The sequence below is a fragment of the Stenella coeruleoalba genome, assembly GCF_951394435.1.
Source record: "Stenella coeruleoalba genome assembly, chromosome: 19".
Taxonomy (NCBI): Eukaryota; Metazoa; Chordata; class Mammalia; order Artiodactyla; family Delphinidae; genus Stenella; species Stenella coeruleoalba.
Window position 1 is genome coordinate 57,625,405 of NC_137165.1, and position 24,699 is coordinate 57,650,103.

Here is a 24,699-nt window from a genome sequence, read left to right on the forward strand (position 1 = left end):
ACATACACTTAATTAGATCATAATTAAAATATGTTCATGATATGGGATGATGAATATCCTGCTTGTTATAAAGGCAGTAACTCTGAATAACACAAAGTCTCCATCTACACAGATGGAACTTGAATTCACGTATATGAAACATTAAATTAATGGAATAGAAATCCCTGACAAAGGTTCTTTCATCTGAACACAAGAAAACATCAATTTAACAAATATGTCCTGAAAACTTCAATCTGATTCCATTTCACTCCAACAAACACACATATTTTATGAATAAATTATAGAACATGCTATAATATTGGGTCCTCGTTTCTGGTAAGCACACAGAATTTACTTTTAGAAATACAGCATTTGTTTTCAGATATTCAGTATCAAAAGAAGGTGATCAAATGACACTATATGATTGACTGAAACGTTAATTTTTATCTTGAAAAAAATTGTGGAGTCTTAGCATTTTAACTCTACAGAAACAGATTATTTCCCCAAGTTTTTATGGCCCAAGATTCACATAAATGATGTAAATTCTTGAACAAACTTTACACTCATTAAAGTTTTCTATTATTAGCCATTTTACAAGGAATCAAAAAATGACATTTATATTGGACGACTGTTCATTTTCATGGCGAAGTCAGCAGTTTAAATATAAAATGGCTTCCTTATCAGTAGCTTGAGAATCAGCTCAGGCTTGTGTAATATTGAACACACCCTACCAAGGAGACAGTATGGGTTTGGGGCAGGAAATCACAGATAAGGATTTCCTTAACTATCTCCACCAGGGTGTGCAGCAATGCTGAAAAATGCTTGTTTTATCTTCAGTTTTGTGTCTGTCATTTTAAGGTATATACAGAAATTATTGGAAGTGAAAGATGAAGAAACAGACCATCAGTATCTTTTCCATGTGGTAAAATATTGGTAAATGGAAGGCCATGAGTATAGAATAAAGCTAGCTCCAAAAGTCAGTGGTTTCCAAACTTGGGGCCTTCTCAGAATTACCTGAGACCAAGGAAACACATCCAGAGTTGCTGGTCTACCCTTGGAGCTCCTGAAGCTGTAGGTCTGGGAGGGGTCCCAGGAAAATGTGTTTCGAAAGCATCTCAGGTGATTCTAATTAGAACTGGAGACCGCTGCCATACAATTCAAATGAACTTTCTAGACTCATTAATAACGTAACAATGTGGAAAAATGTTATTTCCTTAGCAGGAGAATTTTTGTCCTCTTTCATGTTGGAAGAATATTTGATAAACCACTTGGCAGAGGTGGGGGAAATGCTCAAGGGAAATGTTTAAGGAACAAACGATGGTCCTTGGCTTCATTCCAAGCTTTAGTCTTGCCGAATGAGGTATGTAAACTACGGGTATGAGATGAATTATTAGGGACAAAAGAGGAGAATTTTTTACAAGTCGTAAATGGAAAGAAAATAGGGGTAAAGGCAAGTGGTTGAAACTGGTGCCTACATTTTAACTAAGCTTATTAATTTTTGTTGTTATTACCATTATTACCTCAGGTATCACATGTAGATAACCAAAGTCAGTCATGTATTCGGGTTTAAAGATCTAGTTTGGAAGTCATCATCAGTGGTCACATTAATGTCAACTCTCCTCTTTAAAACTATAGTCCTCAAGGGGATCAAATCTAATGACTAGCAATACCCAATGATCCTCAAACTCAGTGACCATTGACCATGACCATGTGTAGCAAAGAGAGAATAAAACAGAAGCATTTCCTCTAGGTAATTTGTTAGAACAGTCAGATGTCTTTGTCAATTTCATGTTGGATTGCAACTATCCCGCATACCCCCAAACGATGATGAATTTTTGGAAACACCAGAAGACATTCCACAAGGAATGATTTCATACTTGATTGTCTTCAGGAAGCTAGAGTTAATGGTTGTTTAATAAGGATTATTTAAATGTCAAAGGATATAACAACTGACCCCCTTCTAATATTGCTAATTTCCTTCCTTTCCCCCCCCCCCCAGTGAATAGTACTTCATTTTTAACCATTTAATTGTACTTGGAAAATAAGTTCAATACATAGTTTTCAAGCTTTCAATTCATAAACTGCGAACTGGATTTTGGGTTCTAGAAACAATAAACTAGTTTACTGAAAACATAATCCCTATAGAGAGAAGAGCAATAAAGACTTTCTTGCTTTTACTGATCATGAACCAGGGTTAAGAGGCTGTTTCAGGGGAAGGGGTGCTATTGCAATGGATTGTGGCTGTGATGCTTGTCGTTCACACACTTTACTGGAAAAATGATGATGGTATTAAGCACTGCATGAGTGAACAAGATCCTTGTTTCTAAGACAAGGCATGGAGCAAAATATTGTCAAAATAGGGTTTTCCAAGGTGTATTTATTTTTATTTTTAATGGAACAAAATTATTCCCAGCTGTGCAACATTCTCACTGTGCCCATTACTTTTTAATGAATCTTACAATAAGATGATTAATTCTACACACTTGGATACTTTGGGCTGAATGTTGTTGATTAAGCAATTACATTAATCCACATCTGCTTATTTTTTTGGAAGCCCAATGATGAAGGTAATTTTTCCCCCTTTGGAATAATCTCTCTAGAATTATTAGGCACGTGTGAAAGGAGTTGTACACACATTTCTAAGGACTACCCTTGTTATTAATAACCGGTGTTAGGCTGCACACGACAATCAACCCGTTTTATTCCAGCTGATAAAGTTCATGACGTCACTCTGTTTCTTTTCTCAGCTTAGACTTTGACATCATGCATTGGCCTTAAAACATTATCACAATGTTTTCTATGGAGTAAATTAAATAAAAACACAATAGGAAATGATCAACTAGGCTTAGACAGCAAAACACGCACAGCTCTTGTTTTCAAAAATGATGAAAAGGAAGGAAATAATACAAATAAAAGTTCCAGAGTGTGTAGTAAAAAATGTTAGAAGGAGTGTGGTTTAGAACAAGGAGATCAGTTTAGGTGTTGGTTGGGGGCCAATGTGGGTTTCAGAACAATCAAGACGTACTGATTGGATTTCTTTTTTTCTAATTTAATTTTTATTTTATATTGGAGTAGAGTTGATTTACAGTGTCGTGTTAGTTTCAGGTGTACGGCAAAGTAATTCAGTTATACATATACATGTATCTATTCTTTTTCAGATTCTTTTCCCATATAGGTTATTACAAAGTATTGAGTAGAGTTCTGATGGGATTTCTTAGTAGGACAGGCACCAAAAGTGGCTTCAACCTTAAGTGGAGAGTCACTGGAATACTTGGGTCATAAGAAATTATTTCACAGTGCAGGTAGATAGTATCAACATGGCACATGCAGAGGCGAAGAATTACAGACTGATGTAAGACAAGTGATTGGATGATTTGATGCTGATTTTACCCCGTGTTTTTCTTTTCTTTCTGTAGATGACCAATGATGTAAAGAGCGTCTTATTTCTTTACGGACCTTGTTGTGTTAGGTTGAGTCATAGGAAAGAGCCAATAGTCAGTCATTTTTGACTAAGATGACAATTTATATGGTTTGAAATAGTAAATATACAAACTAAGCCTATACAAAGTACTATTTCCTTCTTACTTGGTTCTTTTGTTGTTGTGGTTACTATTACAGGGTAAAATGTATTAGCCTTTGAGGGTTCCTAAATGGATTCTTTTCCCCTTCCGACGACAGAGAACGCTGTCTTGAACCACTGTTTCCTCTTGAGAAGGTTTGGGACCCCTGTGGTAGAGAAAAGGAGGGAAGTGGGAAAGGATGAAAACAGAAAGCACTCCAGGTGTGAAGGCTAGAGGTTTCATTTTAGTGGAGGGGAAAAGTGCAGTGACAGCTGTACTGTGGAAGGGAAGTGGGTTACTGAAGCAAAAGTAAGTTGGAAGGTAGGTCATTTTGCTGAGGATTATATGTTCAGTTCATTCCCTTAAAAACCGGAGGTGAAGGATTTGAATTTTACTAGCTTCAAAGAACACACTTATCAAATTTGAAAGGAATTAAACTGTGTATGCATGAAATTGTTTTCTCCTGTCTCTGTTGTATAATTTAATGTAAAATTAAAATTTACCTTGTATTATTTATATTATATATGTATAGCACTGCATAAACGATACATTCAAAAATACATATTACAACATAGGTTAAATAGCTCAAAACTCAAAATCAAGTATGGTCCTAATTATGGGTGATTTACAGGTTGTTATGTAAATTTATATATTTTGAAATTGCTTTTGGTGGCTTGGACTGAGACCTTGCAACACTGCTTTGAGACCAATTTCCATGGAGTATGCATGGCTTTACAAACTTTATACTTTCCTTACAAGAAAATATCAAGCTTATCTAGTCATTATGATCTTCAGATAATATCTTCTTAACTGTTCTACCTCTATAAGGGCTTCAAAATCTGCCTTGTATAAATCTGGCCATATCAGAGAATTCCTTATGTAGCCATAATGATTTCTTGCCATGTTATTCATAGGCCTTTTCCTTATTTTTCAATGTGTTTTATTTAGGTAGTTATTTATACTTACGAAACTGTAATGCTGCGTTTGTAAGCAATAATGGCATGCCTGTATGTGGAAAGGAAAAGGAAGCTAATCTTAACTTGAAGCAGGAGGCTAAACAATGACTCTAAAACCAGGCTTAAGCCATGAAGCTTCCGTACCTTTGGCTGATTTCGTGAGCGGCAGGCACCAAATAGATTCGAACATTTTTACACGCACTAGTGCTGCCACACCCAAAGCAAAACGTCCAAGAATTCAAATCCGCCCAATGTTGCCTCACTCTCTGGAGCGCATAAAGATGCGAGTGTGTGGTATGTGTGTGTGTGAGAGAGAGAGAGAGACATAAATAACGATGCATATAGATCACCCTTCTTAAAGGCTTTGGAGTTTATATTTTGCATCTAACTCTGAAGTTTGTTTCGCACTTGCAATTTAAATTGCCTTCTTATAGTGAACATTTATGTCACCTAATGCTGGAACAACAAAAATGTTAATATAATAAAGAAGTGGGGAGTCTGGTTATGGAGGCATTGTGGAAGTTAGCTGTCACTGACACGGGCTGACATCAGAACTCCGTGTTTCGGAGGCTGTTAAGGCCTCTTGTAGAGTAGATGCTCTCTTGAAGTTGTGGACGCGAAATACAAAATGTTTCAACTTTTTGCTCTCTCCCATTGGTCTCTCAATGTGCTTCTTCCCCAGATTTCCTTGTCCCTAGTTGTATTAGTTTCCTAGAGCTGCTGGAACATATTACCATAAACAGTGTGGCTTTAAAAACAGAACCATCGATTTATTCTCTTACGGTTCCGGAGGGCAGAAGTCTGAAATCAAGGCGTTGGCAGGTTGGCTCCTTTGGAAGTGTGCTGGGACAATTTGCTCCATCCCTCTGTCCTGGCTTCTGGTGGAGCCATCAGTCCTTGGCATCCCTTCCTTGGTGGATGCATGGTCCCAGTCTCTGTTGTCAAGGGCATTCTTCCCTCTGTGTCTCTGTGTTGTAACACAGGCTTATTCTCTCTTTGCAGCCCTGTATGTCCTCTCCTCTTCTAATAACCCTTAGTCATTGGAGAAGGACCCGCCCTAATCCAGTGTGAACTCATCTTAGCTAATTACACCTACAAAGATCCTATTTCCAAATTACATTCTGAGGGTCTGGGTGAACATGAACTTTGAGGGGATTCAGTGCACTAATTACTCACAATTCCTTCATCCAGGCCCATGAGTAACCAGCCAAGCCATTCACCTCGGGCTATAACTTAAGGAACTTCTCCTCACAAAGTTAATGACCAGATCTATTGCCTGAGGTTCTACTACTGGATTTCCTCTCATCGCTGCCTTTCAGGGCCATTCTCTGTGGAGCTGTGGTACAGCAGCCCTCTGTTTTTGTCTCATACCTTCATACTGAGCTAACGTACCTGTGAACTAAGTGCTGCCTTGGTTCACCTGGCCCAGTGAATTATCCAATCGTTGCACATCTGCTCCAATCTATATGATGTCATCAGGTGAATCAGTATAATATTATGAAGTCCAGAGAATTCAGTTCTCTTCAAACTATGTTATAAAACAGGGCAAGAGCATTCACACAGATGTGAAGCAAGACTAGAAATATTGGCTGTTACTGATCCCAATTTGAATTTGAGCTGTTTCTGAACCTTCTGCCTGATTGGGATGAAAGAGAACGTGTTTACCAGATCAAAGGCTGCATATCCTGTACCTGAGTCCATTTTAATCTGCTCAAGCATAGATACTGCAAATGGAAGAGCAGTTACCACAGAAGTTGTTAGTTGGTTGAATAATGGTATTTTACCGTCATCCTAAGAAACCATCTGATTTTTTTAGAGCTCTTTAGGTCATTAAGGGTAGAGCAAATCTCCTTCTTCTTCCTCCATGAGATGCAAAATCGTCTTGGTCTTACTATCTTAAGCCTCCCACTAGGCCTTCCCCACAATAATAAATCTTGCTACACATACCAAAAACTAGATAATTTTGTCAAATATCAAGGCTGTCTATTTGTCAAATATCAAGGCTGTCTATTTAATTATACCTTTGGGAGCTATGGCATAGGTACCGTGTAGGTCCTGGATATTTTGGACTCACTGGGTGGTAGACTTCTGCAAGAGCTCCCTTAATTATATAGCCCCAAATACTCCATCTACATGGGGGCCATGATGATGCTTCTCGAGACTGGGTACCAATGTCACCTTGAACCTTTTGTCCAAAAATTCTTGAAATCCTTCAAATGTTTGATAATATATTTGACATGGTGTTGTACTGTCCCTCGTGGGGACCCAGACTCTTCTTCAATCAATGGCTTCCAGATCTGAAAAGTCACTCAGGTTCAAAAACCGGGCAAGGGATCTTGACACTTCATAACTGTGGCTGAATTTTGAGCAATACCTTTTTCAGCTGCCCACCTATCATACCCCTATGGAGGTGGTCTTATCCATCGGCAAAACCCTCTGTGGAACAGGGCCCCTGGATGTCACTCTTACTTTGCACTCATTATAATGATTGTACCCACCCTGTCTATGGTGATTAAACCACCCCCACCCCTATTATTTTGACATCCAGTCAGTCCAGTTACCATCGGCCACCAAATTCTGTAACAATATCTCCTCCCATCACCTCTGACAGCCACTTCCCTATGGAGGACAACCACCATTATTTCTCAAATAATGTTAGTGCTTCTGAGACAGGCTGGGACCTGGGACCTGGGACCCTCTGCTGCAGGGCTTGCACCTGGACAGACGTCTCCTTGAGCAACAAGATACAAAGAAACTATAAGGGACTAAAAATAACTACGTGCATGGCAGCTGGGGCAAATTATGGCCAACGAGTTACAAAAAGACCAAAAAAACCAACCAACCAACCAACTGCCACTTCTGAAGAACCAGGAGCAAAAGCAGGGTGCTGCGCAGGCCCCCTGCACTGAATACCGCTAAAGGGGCGGGCAGACCACCTAAGCCTCTACTTCATCCAGACCCCTGCCCCCCCACCCCATATAAGGAACAAGTTCCGCCCCCCCTCAGGGAGCAATCAAGGGGACCTGCTACTTGTTTTTGCTCCCCACTGCTGCAGCAGGGGCCCCAATAAAGCCTGGCCTACATTTCTTGTCTGGCCTCTGATCAATTTCTGTTGATTGGGTTGGTAACTGCTCCTGTGTCTAGAAAAAAATCAATGTGTTTTCTTTACTCTCCTGCTACAATTCACTTCAGACTCCAGATGCGTGGGTTTTCCACACATCAAGCAATTCCCCAACGCCAGCTGGTGTCCTACAATTCAATTCTGACACTCTCCATCTGGAGGTAGTGTCAGATCCCACAGGCGACATGCTCAGTCCTCCAAGACTGAGATTACTGTCAGAGTTGGAATCATTTTCACCTGCTATTAATTTTTGTTTCCTCCACATTTACATGGTTGTGCACCAAAGACACGTAGCTCAGTATCCGTTGATGATCTGCTTGCCTATTCCTGTTTCATGGTTACCACACCAGACTTTGAAAACATAGTGCTTAACTCCATAAAGATTATTTGAGTTAATTCACTGGAAGTAATATTTTGGCTTTTTTGGTCTGTATTTTCAGGAAGGAAAGGTGAATTCCTAGGAGAATTAGAAAGAGAATATTATTCCCTTCCTGAGTGCAATTCAAAGAGCTTGCTGAATCATTGCAGTAATATTAGAACCTGTGAAAACCCCACTGGCCATCAGAAGGTGTTGAAGGGATAGGAAAGGAGTAATGGACTTGAAAGGTTCCTTCCCATCTGGTGATTCCCCCAATGACCAACCTAAAAGAAGACCAAGAAGAGAAAAGGCTCAAGTAATATTATGAGAGTAGAATTTTCCACCCATGTTCAGGAAACCAAAGAGACGAAAGACACACAGCAGTAGCCACATGGCTAGGAGACTTTGAAAAACACGCTACTTCCTCTGCTATTTCCTCACAATATTCATGCCCATCTCTTAATTTGTTTTTGTAAGGAAATAATCAAAGATACAGATTTTTTTTTAAAAAAAACATTGATCTCTCTCTTTTTACACATTTTAAAAAACTCTCTTTTGATAAAATTATTTCAATTCTTTCTCTTCCTTCATCAGATAAAGATAGCAATCTGGACAATAACGTGGAAATTGGTTTACTTTCCCATAGGGCAACATATTGAAGGAAGTTTTTGCCAGCCTCATGGCATGATTAGGAGATCTTTATTCATGTGGTTATGAGGTACAGGCGACTTTACACCAACTCTGCTTTCCTATGCCTGTCTTAAGCTATATATATATATTTAGAAAAATATGAATTCTATACGTCCAGTTCCTTATCTCTGATCACCTTTTTTTTCCTTTCTGTGTTAACTGTTACTTTCACCACAGTAAATGCTGAAACTTGAAAAGCAATGTCATCTGTATCATGAATGTATTTATTGGGTGCTTTTATTCTTTCTGTGATTTAGAAAACCTCTGCAAACATACCTACTTATTGATTAGAAACTCTTATAGGATACGGCTACATAGGAAAGTGCCCCTCCTCAATAAAGTCTTCAAATTTAAGATAAAATCCTACTTAAGGTTTGGTGGGCGTTGAGAATATTAGACTAGTACATGCAATAGCAATCCATGCAGTTTTAGACAGGAAAAACTAAAGTCTACAGATTTCACATAGAAATCAAATTTTACCTTAAGTAGGAAAAAAACAGAAGTTTCACGTTTTGTATGTTCATTTCCAAGTGCTGATCTCAAAGAATAATAAAAACTTGGTGTTTTGTTTATATGTTTCCTATCACAAAGGGGATTTTCATTTGTTTGCTCTGTTTCCCCCAAAATATAGTTTCATTGCAATGCTATATATTGATCCAGCATTTTCTCTGGTTGTTTTTTTTTTTTAATATCTGATGAGAAATCTGCAGTCTTTCAAATGGTTGCTTCCCTAAATGTAATAATTTTTCATTTTCATTTCCCCCTCTCTGGCTGCAGTCAAAGCTTTTTGTTATTTTTATCGGTTTGATTATGATGTGTCAGGGTGTAGGTTTCTTTCTTTTTTAGTTAACTCTGTTTGTGATTCACTGACCCTCTTGATTCTGAAAATTTACATCTTCTACCAAATTTGTGAAGTTTTCAGCCATTATTTCTTCAATTATTTTTGTGCCACATTCTTTCACTTCTCTTTCTAGAACTCTGATGTCATGACTCTTAGACTTTGGGAATTACCCCACACATATCTGAAGCTCTGTTCATTTTCTCCAACATTTTTTTCCTCTGTTGTTCAGAATGGATATTTTCTATTGATCTGTCTTCACTGGATCTTTCCACTGTCATCTCCATTTGCTACTGATTTTTAAAATTTTTTTTTTTGTTTTTTAATCAATGCTTTTATTTTTAGGCTCCAAAGTTTTTATTTGGTTCTTTTTTTATAACTTTTAGATCCCTGCTGAGACTTTTCATTCATTTCAAGAGCATTTTATCTTACTTCCTAGAGCCTTGTTATGCTAGTTGCTACAAATTACTTGTCTGATAATTCCAACATGGGTGTTACCTGTTTATTCCCCTGCAAGTCATTGATATTTTTCTGGTTCTTCACAATAATATAATTGTGGATTGTATCTTTAACTTTTTAAATATTATGGTATGAGGTCCTGGAATTTTAAAAATCCTACAGATTGTTTTCACAGACAGCTCATTCAAGTTCATAACACAAGTAATAATCTATCTTTCAATATCCATTCAAACTGTACAGTACTATTCTGCTATTTTCCATATGTTTACTAACCAGAGGGAAATGTGGGTCTTTTTGGTATTGTCCTACAGTTTCCTAAGACTTTGTTAACGCCTTCCTCTGTTAATAATTTTTCTCTCTTTTTTCATATTAAATAATATTTGTCAATCTATTCAGGTTCATTTACTCTTTACTCTGTTATCTCCATTCTGCCATTGAGCCCATAAAGTGCATATTTTATTTTGATTATGTTGATTGGATTTGCAACACCAAATAATTTAGATGCAGAACTCCACTCTACTCCCTACTTGCCCACTTTTCATCCTCACCCCCAAGACAGAGCAAGAAGTGGGGGTGGGAACGGGGTGTGGTGTTGCAAAGAGACCCTCAGGAACAACGTGGTTATAGAAAAGTCTAGGTAGAGTGAGAATCAGTGATGGTTTGTAGCTAACAAACACCTTTGAATGAAACAAAGAACATAAGATGATGATAAAATCAGTTACTGAAGGTGGTCAAGTTAAGAGATTCAGAAAGATCCTTCTGTGAAAATGACTACTAAGCAGAGACCTGAAGGATGAAGACAAGCCATATTCTCTAGTATTCTATCAAGCCATCAAACTAATTCTTTATACTAAATCTTGATCTATGAGTTCTTCTGGGATTTGGCATCATAAAGAATCAGAGTGATCATTAAATCTCTATCTTTACTTTTTAAAAAAATCCATAGATTAAAAAATACGTGATTAATTTGTTAAGATCTTAAAGGTGAACAATTGTGTGGGTATATGTTTGCCGTGGTGGGGGAGCAGGGTAGTGGTGGGACATGAAATCTATTAGTAAATGGTAACGTACACCCCACGGCTATTCTTTTCTTTTTCTTCTGCTGCTGCTCTGAAATATGAAAACGAATTAACAATTTCTCATTGTTCAGAAAGGATTTATTTGTCAGTATTGTGTTTATTTACAATACTCTGTATATTCTTATGAAACAGTATGTTGTATACTTACTCATGTGATACACATGTAAGAATTCATGTTATAACTCTCCTCTATGAAAAAGAAAGCATAGTCTGTACTAAAATATCTACACATAATCACACACACACACACACACACACACACATACACACAGACATACTTATTATTACCAAGATCGAGTTAGTTCTTAGGTAAATCTATATTTAACTTTTCCAGCAGGCCTCCACTATAATAAAATTGTCAAGCCATTTTTCCTTAACAATTACTGACTCCAACTATAAATCCCTAAACTGGTCAATAACCTATAACCCAGCACCTCTCGAAATGGAATGTGGGATATTTATGTTCCCCTTGAGAACAGCTTGTATATAAAGTCCCCAAGGGCATGCAGCCGACCAGGACCACCTTTCTTGAGCAATAACAGGGGCACAATGGTACAGGCTTCTTCCTTCTGTCCTCCCCTCCCCCACCTGTAATGTAGGAGACCACTTTTCTCCGAAGGCTTGAATCACACCCAACTTAACATATTAGGTGCCAGCTTAGCACACGCAGCGCTAAACCACACCACAGCTCATTAACCTTTAGACTATAAAAAAGCAAAAAAAAAAAAACCTTGCAAAAATGTCAGCTTAACTTCCCATTTCAATAACAGGGTCCAGGGTAAAGAAAGAAGAAAAGTACAAAACCTCAGATTGTGTGGTCATTATTAAGAATCCTTTATTTCATAATTATTTAGTTAAATTCATAAAGTAAAGCATACTAAGAAAATTAGTTTCTAATTGTATATTTTATTTCAAATGCATTAGGCCATGTTTTTCGAAAATATTTTAGATTGACATATTCAGCGTAAGGTTAAATAAATAATTCTTTTACAATATACTGAAACTTTTTCCCAAGGAAATTAAGTACTCGTAAGACATTTCTTCCACTCTACTCCTATAGAATTCAACAAATGTTTATTAAGCACATATTATGTCTTAGGCGTAGATCAAGATCCCTGGACATACGGCAGAGACTAAAACAGATTCAAGATGGTGTTTTTCTGGAGGTTCCCTGCATTTTAGTGTTTTGCGTCATTCTCTGCTGTACGCTCAGAGGTGTGTGTATCTTTTCCTTCAGGATGAAGATAAATCCCAGAATGAATGACTTCCATTCTGGCTTGTTCGACTTAACAGTCCTCTAAAATGAAAAAGAAGCTTTGTACGTGAACAGTTACAGTAATGATATATTGTCCAAGAAGCATGAAGATAAGCAGGTAAGATTCAACTATTCAAATGCTTTTTGCTTATCCTCGCTGGTGTGCCATGCCAGCCCGATGTGCAGATCACAGACAGGAAGATACAGGTCCTCCAGCAAAATGAAAGTGGCGGCTCAGTGGCTTTGAGCAGCAGTGTCTCGAAGGCCTTAACGAAGAGCAGAAAGCCTTAACCTCCAGGACAGGAAGTTTCCCGGTGGCTCCAACTTGCCAGGCATTTTAAGATATCTGGAAATATAAAAGGCTGTCAGAAAACTTAAGGCTTATCACACTGACTTAGACTATGTGTGTGTGTATATATAGTATATATGTAATAATGTAATAATGCATTATATGTTATTAATATATATAATGTAATAATGTAATAATACATTATATATATATATGGAGAGAGAGAGAGAGAGAGCAGTTACTACCTATGCATGCATCAGGCATGGTGTTTACTGTTAAGGTTACACAGAAAAAAAACAATGCCTCCAAAGGAAAAAAAATTGCCTGGAGTAATTCTCAGTACAGTTGGGAAAGTGATCATTAGAAGGATAGGATTCCGTATGTGTTATTATGACAGACTTAGACACGTGGTTAGGTAGGGAAATCTTCCCAGAAAATATGGCACTCGGTGTGAATCTTTTTCAAAGATCCAGTTGGTCAGATTTTTTTTCCCCTTGGCACCTACCACGAGTCAGACTCTAGGCTAAATGTTGGGGATTCAGTGATGACCAAGATCGATATGGTCCCTGATCAAAGAAACCTAAAGTCTCATGAGGAAGTGAGACACTGTCAATTACAGAAAACCACGTACCTGGTTCAACTGTGCTGGGGGCAGGTTTTGACCAAGTGAAGCATGGGGTAGGGGGCGTCCCGGAAGAAAGGACAACTTCAGCAAAGCATAGGGAAAGAACAGACCTGGCAAGGTTGGGCAGACTAAATAGTTTGGTGTTGAGGTGGAAATGCAAAAAGGCAAGGAATGGAGAGATGTCCTATATTCTTGAGAATTATTCTGTTACAAGTGCAATAGGACCAGACTGGGGGTCAGAAGAGCTTGGTTCTGGTTCCAGGGGAAGAGTCTTGGGAAAGTCACTGCAGCCTTAGGAGTTCAGGCATTAAAGGAGGGTATTGGAAGAGATTCATTGTTTTTAAATCAGCGTGGCCCATGCAGGGCTCCAAGACTATCCCCCATCCTGCCGTCCTGCCTCACCGAGAGTTTCTTCAAGCTTCCCAGATGCTACAAAAATGATGAAAATAATATTTATTGCCAAATTCAATATGGTTTCAAAAATAAAATAAAATAATGTGAAAATCGATTCAGATTTTTATCAAGAACACTTTTGTTGAGAAATGATCATAGGAATTACACAGCAAAAGATCCAAATTTCTGCAGAGAAATTTAAATCCAGTTTATGGAGAAAGGTAAGAGCACAATGAAGTAGAACATTTCAAATCACACAAATATTTGCTTTGTTCTTGACTACTCAGTGTCTGTTTACATAAAAGTGTACTTAGAATTTTCTGCCAGGGTAGAGAAAAGAAAGAGCATGTCCTTACAAAACTTTATTATTCTTTTAGAATATATAATTTCTGGAATTGAGAGACAAAAAAAATAAGACTTGAATAGAGAAAATATCTTTGAAAAGGAAGATGAAATGTCATAACTGTGTCAGTTCTCCTAAAAATAAGCTGTGTATTAGATGCAATTTTATTTGAAACTCAATGGAATTTTTTTGCAACTTCATATATTTTTACTAAATCGCATGTGGAAAAAATAAGTAATTTTAAGAATCAAAGATTATTCTAAGTGGATAAATGATACATGTGTACATATGCTTAAGAAATGAAAACGGAAAAGAAAATAAGAATGACCATTGCCAAATACTTACCAATTCTGAACTTTCAGACTGCCTTCAAAAAAATGTATGCAAACAATATGGCAAAAGGAGATTATGTTTGTTTTAAAAATAAAACTTTGGTAAAAACAAAAGTGTTAAAATCCTGGGAGAAAATCAAATAAGAGGTTGTGAAAAACATTACATAAGTAGTAAATTTTGTCTCATTATTTTAAATAAAGGTAAATGGCACTAATAATTAAAGTGGCAACTTAAAGAAGTAAATTCCAATCAAGCAAGGTTACACCTCTATGATATAGTCCTATGTTATTTGAGGAGTGTAAGTTGGTATAGCCTTTTGGAAAGTCATTTGGTAGAGTATGCAGTGAGGATAACAATAATGATCATTGTGATTTGGTCAACATTCTAGGAATGAATTCTGATTAACCACTCTAAAAGAAAAAAGAGTTACCGGCATGAAGGCATTGATTACAACGTTACTTGGAAATAAAGGAGAATCAACCTAGTTTACAAAGGTAGGGTGATGCAAAGGTAAGGCGATGTAATGAAATTACAGTGCTTTTACTTAATGAATTTTTATGTGCGTGCTAACAGAAACATAACTGGAATCTTCAGCAACGTGGAAATGCATACACTATTAAATGAAAAGCAGAATAAAAACGACACGTAAGCTATGAGTGAAGCGATGTTATAAGTGTGCATGTGGGGTCTGGGTGTGTGTCCATCTGGGTGTTCTCTGTCTCACACATAGATACACACAAAACTCTATGGAGACACGATGACTGAAACATTGTATACAATAGTGCGTGTATGTATTCTTATATTCACACGGACACAAGACATCATCAATTTTAAAATACAGCAATTATATCAGGGTTGCTAGTTCAATGTCTACTTTCTTCCTTCATAAACTACTTTGTTTAGGGTTCCACATACTGCTTGGAAAGATGCTGTGTCCCCAACTCAAGTTCACAGGTCCTGCAAATTCTAAGAATCCATGATAATCACCATGAGACTCTCATTCTCGCTCCATTTCGGTGGGGTAAGGCTGACATGTGGCCCAGTCCTGGCCAAGGAGGCTTCAGGTTTCCAGGGGGAATTTTCAGGGGACTTCTGAGATAGGCTTCCTTAATGTAAAGGTGACACCTGTGTCGAGGATCCATGTATTCGTGAAGGTATGTAGCCAGACTAGGTGGCTGTAAAAGGCCCCTCAAAGGATCATGGCTTCAGAGCATAGCCATGTATTCCGTTCCTACACCTCTGCTTTTGCTCACATCCCTGCTGGACAGGACCTGGTCACTTAGCCACTCTCGGCTGCACAGAAGACTGGGAAGTGAGGTTGTGTGGGTGAGGTCTTCAACCTTCTGTTTCCACAGAGAAGGAAATGGAGATGAACAGTGAAAGCAGCAGGCTCTTCCTCGATCACCCTTGACCCCTGAGCTGTCGTGCCAGTCGTAGCGCTAGGAGTGGTGGAGGTTATCTAGCAGGCTCCCCAGGCTGAAGGAACTGGTTGTAGGATGGAGCTGGAAACCAGAAGACTGAGACCCTGAAGAACATGGGGTCTTGGTGACATAACTGGGCTTCTGATACCTGGCAGGCCTGGGAATGGACTTCGTCATTTACATCTTAGTTATGGAAGATGTTTCCTATTTTTTAAAGGGTCAGGTTGAGTTGGGGCATCTTGACTGATTCAAACACAACATTCTTTTTTCCTACCGTAAAGTGATATAACTTTACAAAAGTTGTTTTCAATTTTCTCTACAGTTCTTTGCATCACGTAATAGCTCATGTGGCTAAGCGTTCACTTTATTCTGCATTTATCACTTCAGGAGACTTTTAGAGCTCGCCTACTTGAATGAATTGATTTTCTCTTTTGACTTTTTTTTTTTTTTTTGCTATTGAACTCCAAAAAGCTTGGTTATAAAATCTAATTACGCTCACCGCAAAGCAAACAGCCACTGGGAGAACAATTATCTTTTTAATATTTAGAAATTTAGAATTAAAATATAAAGATTTTAATTTTTAAGGGAAGTTAAAAAAGAGAAGGTGTAATACATGTGAGTAGAAAGCCACTAAAAGGGTTATCCATTGTCCCAAGCAAAATGTGCCTCTTTGTTGAAATGTAGAAATGTTTGATTCTAGGTCTGAACAGAAAATGTGTAAGATAAGCCTAAAAAAACTTTTGTCCTAACAGAAATCAAGGAAGCTAGCTCAAACTACGGGGTTTTTGTAAAAAGGATTCGGAACTCAAACTGCAGAGGCCCCCAGAAACATAGGTAGGACACTTTAACAGAACAATAACCGTAATTCATACAAACATTTCAGATATGTTTGTTTCCAAGAGTTTATAGTGATACTAAAAAATATAAGTCATCTTTGAGGAAAGCTAGAGAAATGATGCATTATTTTGAAAACTGGTAAATGAGGAGAGAGTCTTAAGCATTTATCCTGACTTGGGGCAACTGAATAGCTGACAGATTTTTAATAGAAGTAATCCACTCATTTAAAAAAAATTAAACCAGGAAATCAAATCAGTCACTTGCTACTGCCTTCAATAACTTGGAGATCTATGTATAGAATATAGTGAAAGCGCCTTCACTTGTAAGAAATGAAACCAGCACTGGCTTTCTTAAGCACAGAGGCATGAAGTAGATTAGAGGCTGAACAATTGATGCGAAGTTAGAGAAACAGACTTGGAAAATGGACCAGACAGAAGCTATGTCAGGCATTCAAGAAGAAGGAAGCCATGCAACTGTCTTTTAGGAGACACATTCTGGCCGGAATGCCATGGCTACAGGACGCTGACACTGCTGCTTCTGCGTGTGAATTTTAACCTCTTCTTCCAGTTTGTCTTACTTGCTCAATATTTAAATCCTGGACAAGAGCGTCGGATTGGTTAAAACCTGAGGTCATGGGCTCACATGTTGCTCCCAGGGGATGGCTGGGCAGAGGGAGGTTCCGGTCCTTCCCAATTCTGTAGAAAGGGGAAGGCCATGCCGGATGCCAGTACCGAAAAGTTACTGTGTGTTTACTGTGCAATTTAGTAATGAAATACCTATATGTGTTTATATAAATAATATGTATAATAATATTAATATACTTCATATATTTGTAAATCAAAAGGCAATAAGTGATATAATAGGGACAGCAGGAGAAATAGAAGAATTGTACACCTACTATGGGCAAAGTCGGCCATATGCCTCATCATTTAATCCTTAAATCTCAAAAATCTTCGTGGAAGACACTCTCCTTTCCTTTCGGATAACTCATAATTCAGGGAAATAAATGTGGTCGCTCACCTGAAATTAGTGAGGCCAGTGTTTAAAGTCTGTCTTAATGATCACTAAACTCAGCTACGATGAGAATCCAGGAAGAAGGAACTATGTGTAATCGATAGACTGGCTTAGCAGATGACATTGGCTTTAGACCTGGAGAGCAGGGTAAGTTTTGATAGTCACTATTAGGGAACAAGAACCCCAGAAAGGGGAGGAGCGAGGAGTCCAGTTTGGCAACATTGGGATAGGACGTCGGGAAGGCGAGTCAAGGTCAAATCTTAGAATACTTGGAAGATCAGCCTAAGAAAGGAATTTGGTCTTAAGTCTGGCCATACTTAGAACTCATCAGATATTTTTGACCAGGGTGAGTAATAGTGTCAGAACTGTATACTTAAGGAACATTAAGTTGACAAAATTTTATTAAATTATGTGTTGATTTATACTATTCTTTTTTTTAATAGCTCTTTATTAGCGTATGATTGCTTCACAATACTGTGCTAGTTTCTGTTGTACAACAAAATAAATCAGCCATATGCATACACATGTCCCCACATCCCCTCCCTTCCGAGTCTCCCTCCCACCCTCCCTACCCCACCCCTCTAGGCCATCGCAAAGCACTGAGCTGACCTCCCTGTGCTATGCAGCTGCTTCCCACTAGCTATCTAGTTTACATCTGGACGTGTAGGTATGTCGACACTACTCTCACTTCGCCCCAGCTTTCCCCTCGCACCCCCCCATGCCCTCAAGTCCATTCTCTATGTCTACGTCTTTATTTCTGCCCTGCCACTAGGTTCATCAGTACCAACTTTTTTTTTTTTTTTAGATTCCATATATCTGTGTTATATACTATTATTAAAAGAATGTGGCCATGCTTTTCATTCTTTACATAAGGAGCCAAAACAGTGTTCTTTATTTTTTGTATTCAAATAATCCTTGGGTGAAACTGTTGCTGTGGCTAATTTCCATATAGGTGCCCACCTTTAAACTTGTATTAAGATTAAAATATTACACATCTAGCAATAGTTGCTTTTTTGAACAGGTCATATTTTATTTAAATTAAAGTGGGTGCTGGAACACATAAAAATCTCAAAAGGTGTTTTGAGTTCAGTGTGCATCCCAGTATTTCACGAAGAGAATCAGAAATGAAACCTAGGAACAGCAAACGACTTTAACAATATCAAATTATAAATTTATGTCAAAGCCAATAAAAGTCACGTTTAGCTCTCCTGACTCCTGAGTCCAAAATCAGCCTTCAACATTCCACTACACAATTGCTGTCTTCTCTCCCGCTGCTCTGGAACAAAAACAGTCTCAGGAAAACTTCTGTAGGTAGTTGACATCCTGTGTGTAAGAAAGAAATGTTAATAATTTAAGAAAAGTCCTTCAGATTTATCTAGCATTTCAGTTTTGTAAAAGTTGACAAGGCCACCATCTTAAAAACATCCAGGCTGAGCTGCCACCAAAAGCCATGTCTTGAAGCCTGACTTCTAGAGTGCAAAACAGTCAACAAATCAGCAGCTCACCATTTAGAAATCTAATCCCAATGACAGATGGAAAATCATGTGAAATTAGATGATTGTAATATTCCCATATAGAAAGAGCAAAGGAAGATTTATTTGAGAACCATCCAGTTTCTCTCTAAAAAATACTCAGACTAAGTGCCCAGAGAGCATTTTAGGGCTTCCAATAGGAATCATCTGTAAGTCATCATTATTTACTACACTTACTCCACTTTGATTTTTCTCTAAAAACCAAAGGAGAAATCTAATCTTGCATATTTTTCTTACTTTAGCTAAATGCACTGCATAGCTTTTTGGAAAGGGTTAAATAATTTCCTCCTCTTCTGCACATTTCTTTTTCTTTTTGTGTGTGAGGGTCCCCACTAACCATAGCTCTGTCCAAAAGGAAATTAAAATGAAATACATCAGGCATGCTGGGACTTCACACTTCGGAGACGTACAGAGCAATATGGCCTGGTTAAATTGATTGTCACTTTAACTGCTCACAGCTACTCTTCAGGAAGGGGGCTTACGGTTTTACTGTTCTTAACGGGACCACGTCCCTTTTCCAATGGCTTAATTTAGGTTGTGCTGAAATTCCTATTAAAATCAGAGTCATTAATATTTCATTAAAAATACCCATGATGTCAGAAGCGGCCGTTCCAGGCCTTCCAAGTTACAAAGAAAACTCTCCTTTCCCCCTAGGGTTCTGCTAACATCCTGATATCCAAACCTACATTTACATTTTTCCATCAACCTGAACAAAAAACAAAAATGAGAGAAGAAATATATCAAGTGACTGCCATACTCTGGTGCCTCCTTTGTTTTGACGTCTCAGATTATGCCACTAACTCTGGATGGTAAGATCATAAAACCTGACTTCAAGGATGTAAAATTATCATCAAATCAGCAGGCTGACCACTTAGATATCTCAGTTTTGCACCAAAAACTAAAACTTTTGACAAATGGATATGGGATCTCCCTGTGTCAAGTGCAATGGAAAGATTTTAATAAAAGTCCTGTAGCCAGAGCCACCTTCGAATCACAGACCTGCCAAATGAATCCATGTATAAAATTTCAATCATGAATAAAACTCATTATCATGCATCAGGCAATTAATTGTAGATATTTATTTTTCTTCACTCTTTGATTTAGAGAAAACTTCTTGTTACAGAGTCTGGTTTGAAGCTTTGAATTTTAGTATTCGCTTGTAGAGAGAAAATGATTGCCAAAGTAGTCATACGAAATGTGACAGAACTCTCACTCAACTGACTCAAAATTCATTTGACTACAGTTGTCCCTAGGTATCCACAGGGATTGGTTCCAGGACCCCCAAGGATACCAAACTCCAAGGATGCCCAATTTCCCTACATAAAATGGCATAGTATTTGTATATAACTTATGCACATCCTCTTGTATAATTTAAACCATCCCTAGATTATTTATAACACATAATTCAATGTCAATGCTATGTAAATAATGTAAATACAATGAAAATGTTATGTAAACAGTTGCCTGTGCAGAGCAAATTCAAGTTTTGCTTTTTGGAACTTTCTGGAATTTTTTTAAAATATATAAGCCCAGCTTTGAAACCAGTAATCCAAAATTCTTAGCAATTTGTTACTGTTGTTCTTCAAAACAATTTAAATGTAAACACACACACAAACACATAAATTTAAAAAACAGTAGTAGTAAAGAAGTATTCTGTTGTATGAATTTAACAATAATTTTATTTAATCAATCTACTTTTGTTAGACATTGTATTGCTTCTAATACATTAACAGTATAAATAAAACTTTGATAAGCTATTTTGATCTACATTTTTGTCCATAGTTAACTATATTTTATTACCTTCCGACTATAAGTTCCTAAAAGAAGGACTGCTGGGTTAAATCATGTATGTTTTATTTTTAACCTTGCAAAAGCACGCTTAAAATGACCTCCTGAAAGATCTGAACAATTAAGATATATTTTCGTGATAGGGTCTTCATTATTCAAATATTATAGGCTGAAGGTAAATTATTCACATTGCTATTTACTATTTCTTTTTGCCATTTCTTATTTATATCTAAAAATGTTAAAATTTAGGATTTTTGCAAGATGGGATTTATTTTTGATAATTTTTCCAGAAATTATATTGACATATAACTTCTCCCAGATGAATTGAAATTGCATATTTCTCATTTGTAAAATCTTAACATTTACCAATAGGTCTATCTGCAGACTCTTTTCTCTTTCATCCGTCTCTCTTTCCCAGAACCAGTGGCAAAATAGTTGACTTAATGTAGTATTATAGTATAGTTTGGAGCCTGAAATTTCCTTAAAAAAATTTTTTTAGTGTTTTTTCTTGCTTCTAAAAAAGAAGTGAGTCATATAGGTAGATAAGTATATAAATAACAGATATATAAAGCATGTATACGAAGGACAAATCCATTGAAACTTGAAAAAAATACTGCTTTTGCCAGATTGGTACGCTTCGATTGTCTGTACCAGTAAAACTGCTGGAGATAGGTATTTTAATTTGAGGAAATCGAGGTTGAGGAAAGTTATAAGATTGTCTTTGATCATAAAACTAGTTAAAAAAAAAAGTAGAAGCAATTTCTGAACCCAAATCTGGCTACCATGTCCACCATGTCTTTCTCAGCACAGGAAGTGTCAGTGTCTGGATACACATATCCAGAAGGAAAAAGCATTTTGATTCAGACTCATTTAGAAAAATCGAATAAAGAGCATATTTACAAAAACAAAAGTGATAAAATATGGACCAGCTGGATCCCTGAGGAAAAAGAAAAAAACCAGGAGAAGCTAGCCCACAGGCTTTTCTGGTCCAAGCAATGACTCAAAAGTATGATAGCTATCTGCAGCTATTTAAATTATATCAACACTATGAAGGAATAGGAAACAAATCATGTTAAAATAGAGGAAATTAAGGTGATAAAAAATAAAACAAGAATTGTGGTCTGAGCAGAAGGAGTGAAACATCCTGACAATATGTTCTCTTGGTTTCTCTGTTTCATAAATACAAATGATATACAACTACCGTCTCCTAATTTTCAGACTTATTTTAACAAATGGATATGTGGGATTACCTAAACTTGCCCAAATGATGAGCAGCTCTTAATTTCTAAAATGGCAGGGCAGTAATCCATAAAGACAGCGTCATCTTGGGTTGTCCTTAAATTGAATAAAAGAGGAAATACTCGTAAGTTCCCAAGAGATAGTATACCAATAAACTCCCCATTTGACGTACAGATAAAGTCAGATTCAGCAAGGGCAGGATTAGCACAAGACATAACTGAATCAAAGCAAAGATACCAGGTCCAGACTTCTCTGTCTGATTTATGGCAATCACTTATTGCACCTTAGCCAGAGTCCTAAATGAAGAGAACAACTGCTTAACTATATTTCGTATTGTAGCAAGATCAAAGGGGGTATAATGAGGACAGGATCACGTTCAGTGACTTTCCAGCTTAGAAAGAACTCATTAGATTTTCTGGTAAAGAAAGAGGAATAAAGAAAGAGAATAGAAAAGAGGAGGAAAAGAAAGGCATAAAATACATAAAACATTTTAAAACACTATTTGGCTAAAATGATTTAGAACACATGAAAATCATACTAAATATGAATCTTAGAATCTTTTGTTTTTTGTTTCAGCTTTACTGAGGTATAGTTGACATAAAATTGTAGGATATTTAAAGTGTACATCTTCGCGGTTTTGTTTTTTTTTTTGGCTGCGTTGGGTCTTCGTTGCTGTGTGCGGGCTTTCTCTACTTGCAGCGAGCGGGGGCTCCTCTTTGTTGCGGTGCACGGGCTTCTCACTGCGGTGGCTTCTCTTGTTGCCGAGCACGGGCTCTAGGCATGTGGGCTTTAGTAGTTGTGGCAAGTGGGCTCAGTAGCTGTGGCGCACGGGCTTAGTTACTCTGCAGCATGTGGGATCTTCCCGGACCAGGGCTCGAACCCCTGTCCCCTGCATTGGCCAGCAGATCCTTAACCACTGCGCCACCAGGGAAGTCCCCATCTCGGTGTTTTGATATACGTATACGTTGTGAAAGGATCCTCTCCGTCTAGTTAACTAAACCTTCATTACCTCACATATTTATCTTTCTCTCTCTTATTTTTTTGATGAGAACATTTAAGTTCTACTCTCTTAACAAAATACAGTGTTACCAACATTAGTCACCACGTTTTATGTTAGATCCTCAGACCTTATTCATTATAGCTGAAAGTTTGTATCCTTTTTACCAACTTCTCCCTACCCTCCCATCCCAAGTCCCTGGCAATGACTTACTACTCTCTATATGAGTTTGACTCTCTTTTTTTTTTTTGATTCTTCAGAATATTCATTTTAATACTTTTTGAGTAAAATGCTGCTTTCACCAGGTACCTATATTTCACAAGTACAGTGATGTCTTCTTTCAAGTGGTAAAAGCAAAAATATAGATTCCTCCAGGGGTAGATAAAGTTTTTCTTTAAAGGGCCATATGATATTTTAGGATTTGCTGGCCAGACAATCCCAATCCAGTGACTCAAATTTGCTGTTCCACTGTGAAAGTAGCCATAGACAACACGTGCAAATAAAATGGGTATGGCTCTGTTTCAATAAAGCTTTATTTACAAAAAAATCCAGGCTAATTTGGGCTGCAGACAATGGTTTGCAAATCCAGGTTTAGGGAATTCGCTTTATAATATATTACTTAGAAACCTGGGATCCACAAAACTTTGGGATACAAGGAGGAAAGAAAACAAATATTCACTGCATACTGACAAAGAGCAATGTACTCAAATTTCACCATTTCAAATTGAAACTCAAAGGAATTGAGTGACTCCATCTGGCAAAGGGGCCAGGAAATATTTGAAGTAGGATTCTAACATGATTTGTCAAACTCCAAAATCTGTACTTTTATAAGTTCATCCTGCTATTGTCTTCAAGTCATTGCCACAAATTTCATAAACAAATTAGGAAGCAGTTAGGCATGGCTACTTGAAAAATGTGTGCTACAGAATTTCCATACTCCCTCAGACAGGAGCTTCAGGAAATATATGTTTAGGAAGTAATCAGGACCCACAACTCTTCACAGAATTCAGATCACATGTGCCATTTTAAGTGAACATGTTTTTTGGTACAAAAGAATATGCATAAATATTTTTTCTCTCTTATCTGAGGAATTATGTTTCCCAGCTTATTGTTCACAATTGTTTGTTTGTGGTATTGTTTGTTTGTTTTTTGGTATTTTTTTGAAATACAATTTTTAAAAAATTTTATATATTCAAAAAGATTCATCCTTTCTATTATGATTTATTTTCCCTATTTTTGCATGGAAAGTCTTTTCCCTCATCAAAATTAGATAATATTCACCAATAGTTGATTCTAAAATTTTCACAAATTATCTATTCTTTCATCCATCTGAAACTTATTTTGATATATGATATGAAATCGGCTTCAAACTATTTTTTTCCCATAAGTAAGTTACTAATTGTGACTATTGAATAAACAAAAGATTTGGGAGGCCATCCTTATTTAAAAAGAAAGAAAAAAACTAAGGTTTTGTATATACCGTTTGTAATCTTTTGGGGGAAATTTATTTTCCATCATACTAGTCAATATGCCGCTTCTTCCATAGCATCAATATTTTACTTACTGTATCTCTGTAATATTTAACCATCTTTC

At 37.3% G+C, this 24,699-nt stretch overlaps 1 protein-coding gene and 1 long non-coding RNA gene across 9 annotated transcripts in view; one reads left to right on the forward strand and one right to left on the reverse strand.

Moving 5' to 3' along the window:
• The window catches only part of LOC307177345 (uncharacterized protein), a 1,102,996-nt gene that overhangs the window by 969,144 nt on the left and 109,153 nt on the right, over positions 1-24,699 (forward strand). For 5 of the 8 annotated variants that reach the window (XR_013825028.1, XR_013825029.1, XR_013825030.1 and 2 more), the window contains 2 exons: positions 12,278-12,413; positions 14,667-18,124. Coding sequence is in view for 1 of the 8 variants with exons in the window: in XM_079904470.1 (XP_079760596.1) it covers positions 12,278-12,304 (27 nt within the window). In the remaining 7 variants the exon portion in view is untranslated. Of the gene's footprint in view, positions 1-12,277; positions 12,706-14,666; positions 18,125-19,736; positions 20,662-24,699 lie in introns of those variants that run through there. The other 3 variants (XR_013825027.1, XR_013825026.1, XM_079904470.1) reach the window with 3 other exon arrangements.
• Positions 18,572-24,699, reverse strand: part of LOC307177347 — a 218,666-nt gene continuing 212,538 nt past the window's right edge. The window contains exon 3 of the long non-coding RNA XR_013825034.1: positions 18,572-18,873. This is a non-coding gene — a long non-coding RNA (uncharacterized lncRNA). The remainder of the gene's footprint in view (positions 18,874-24,699) is intronic.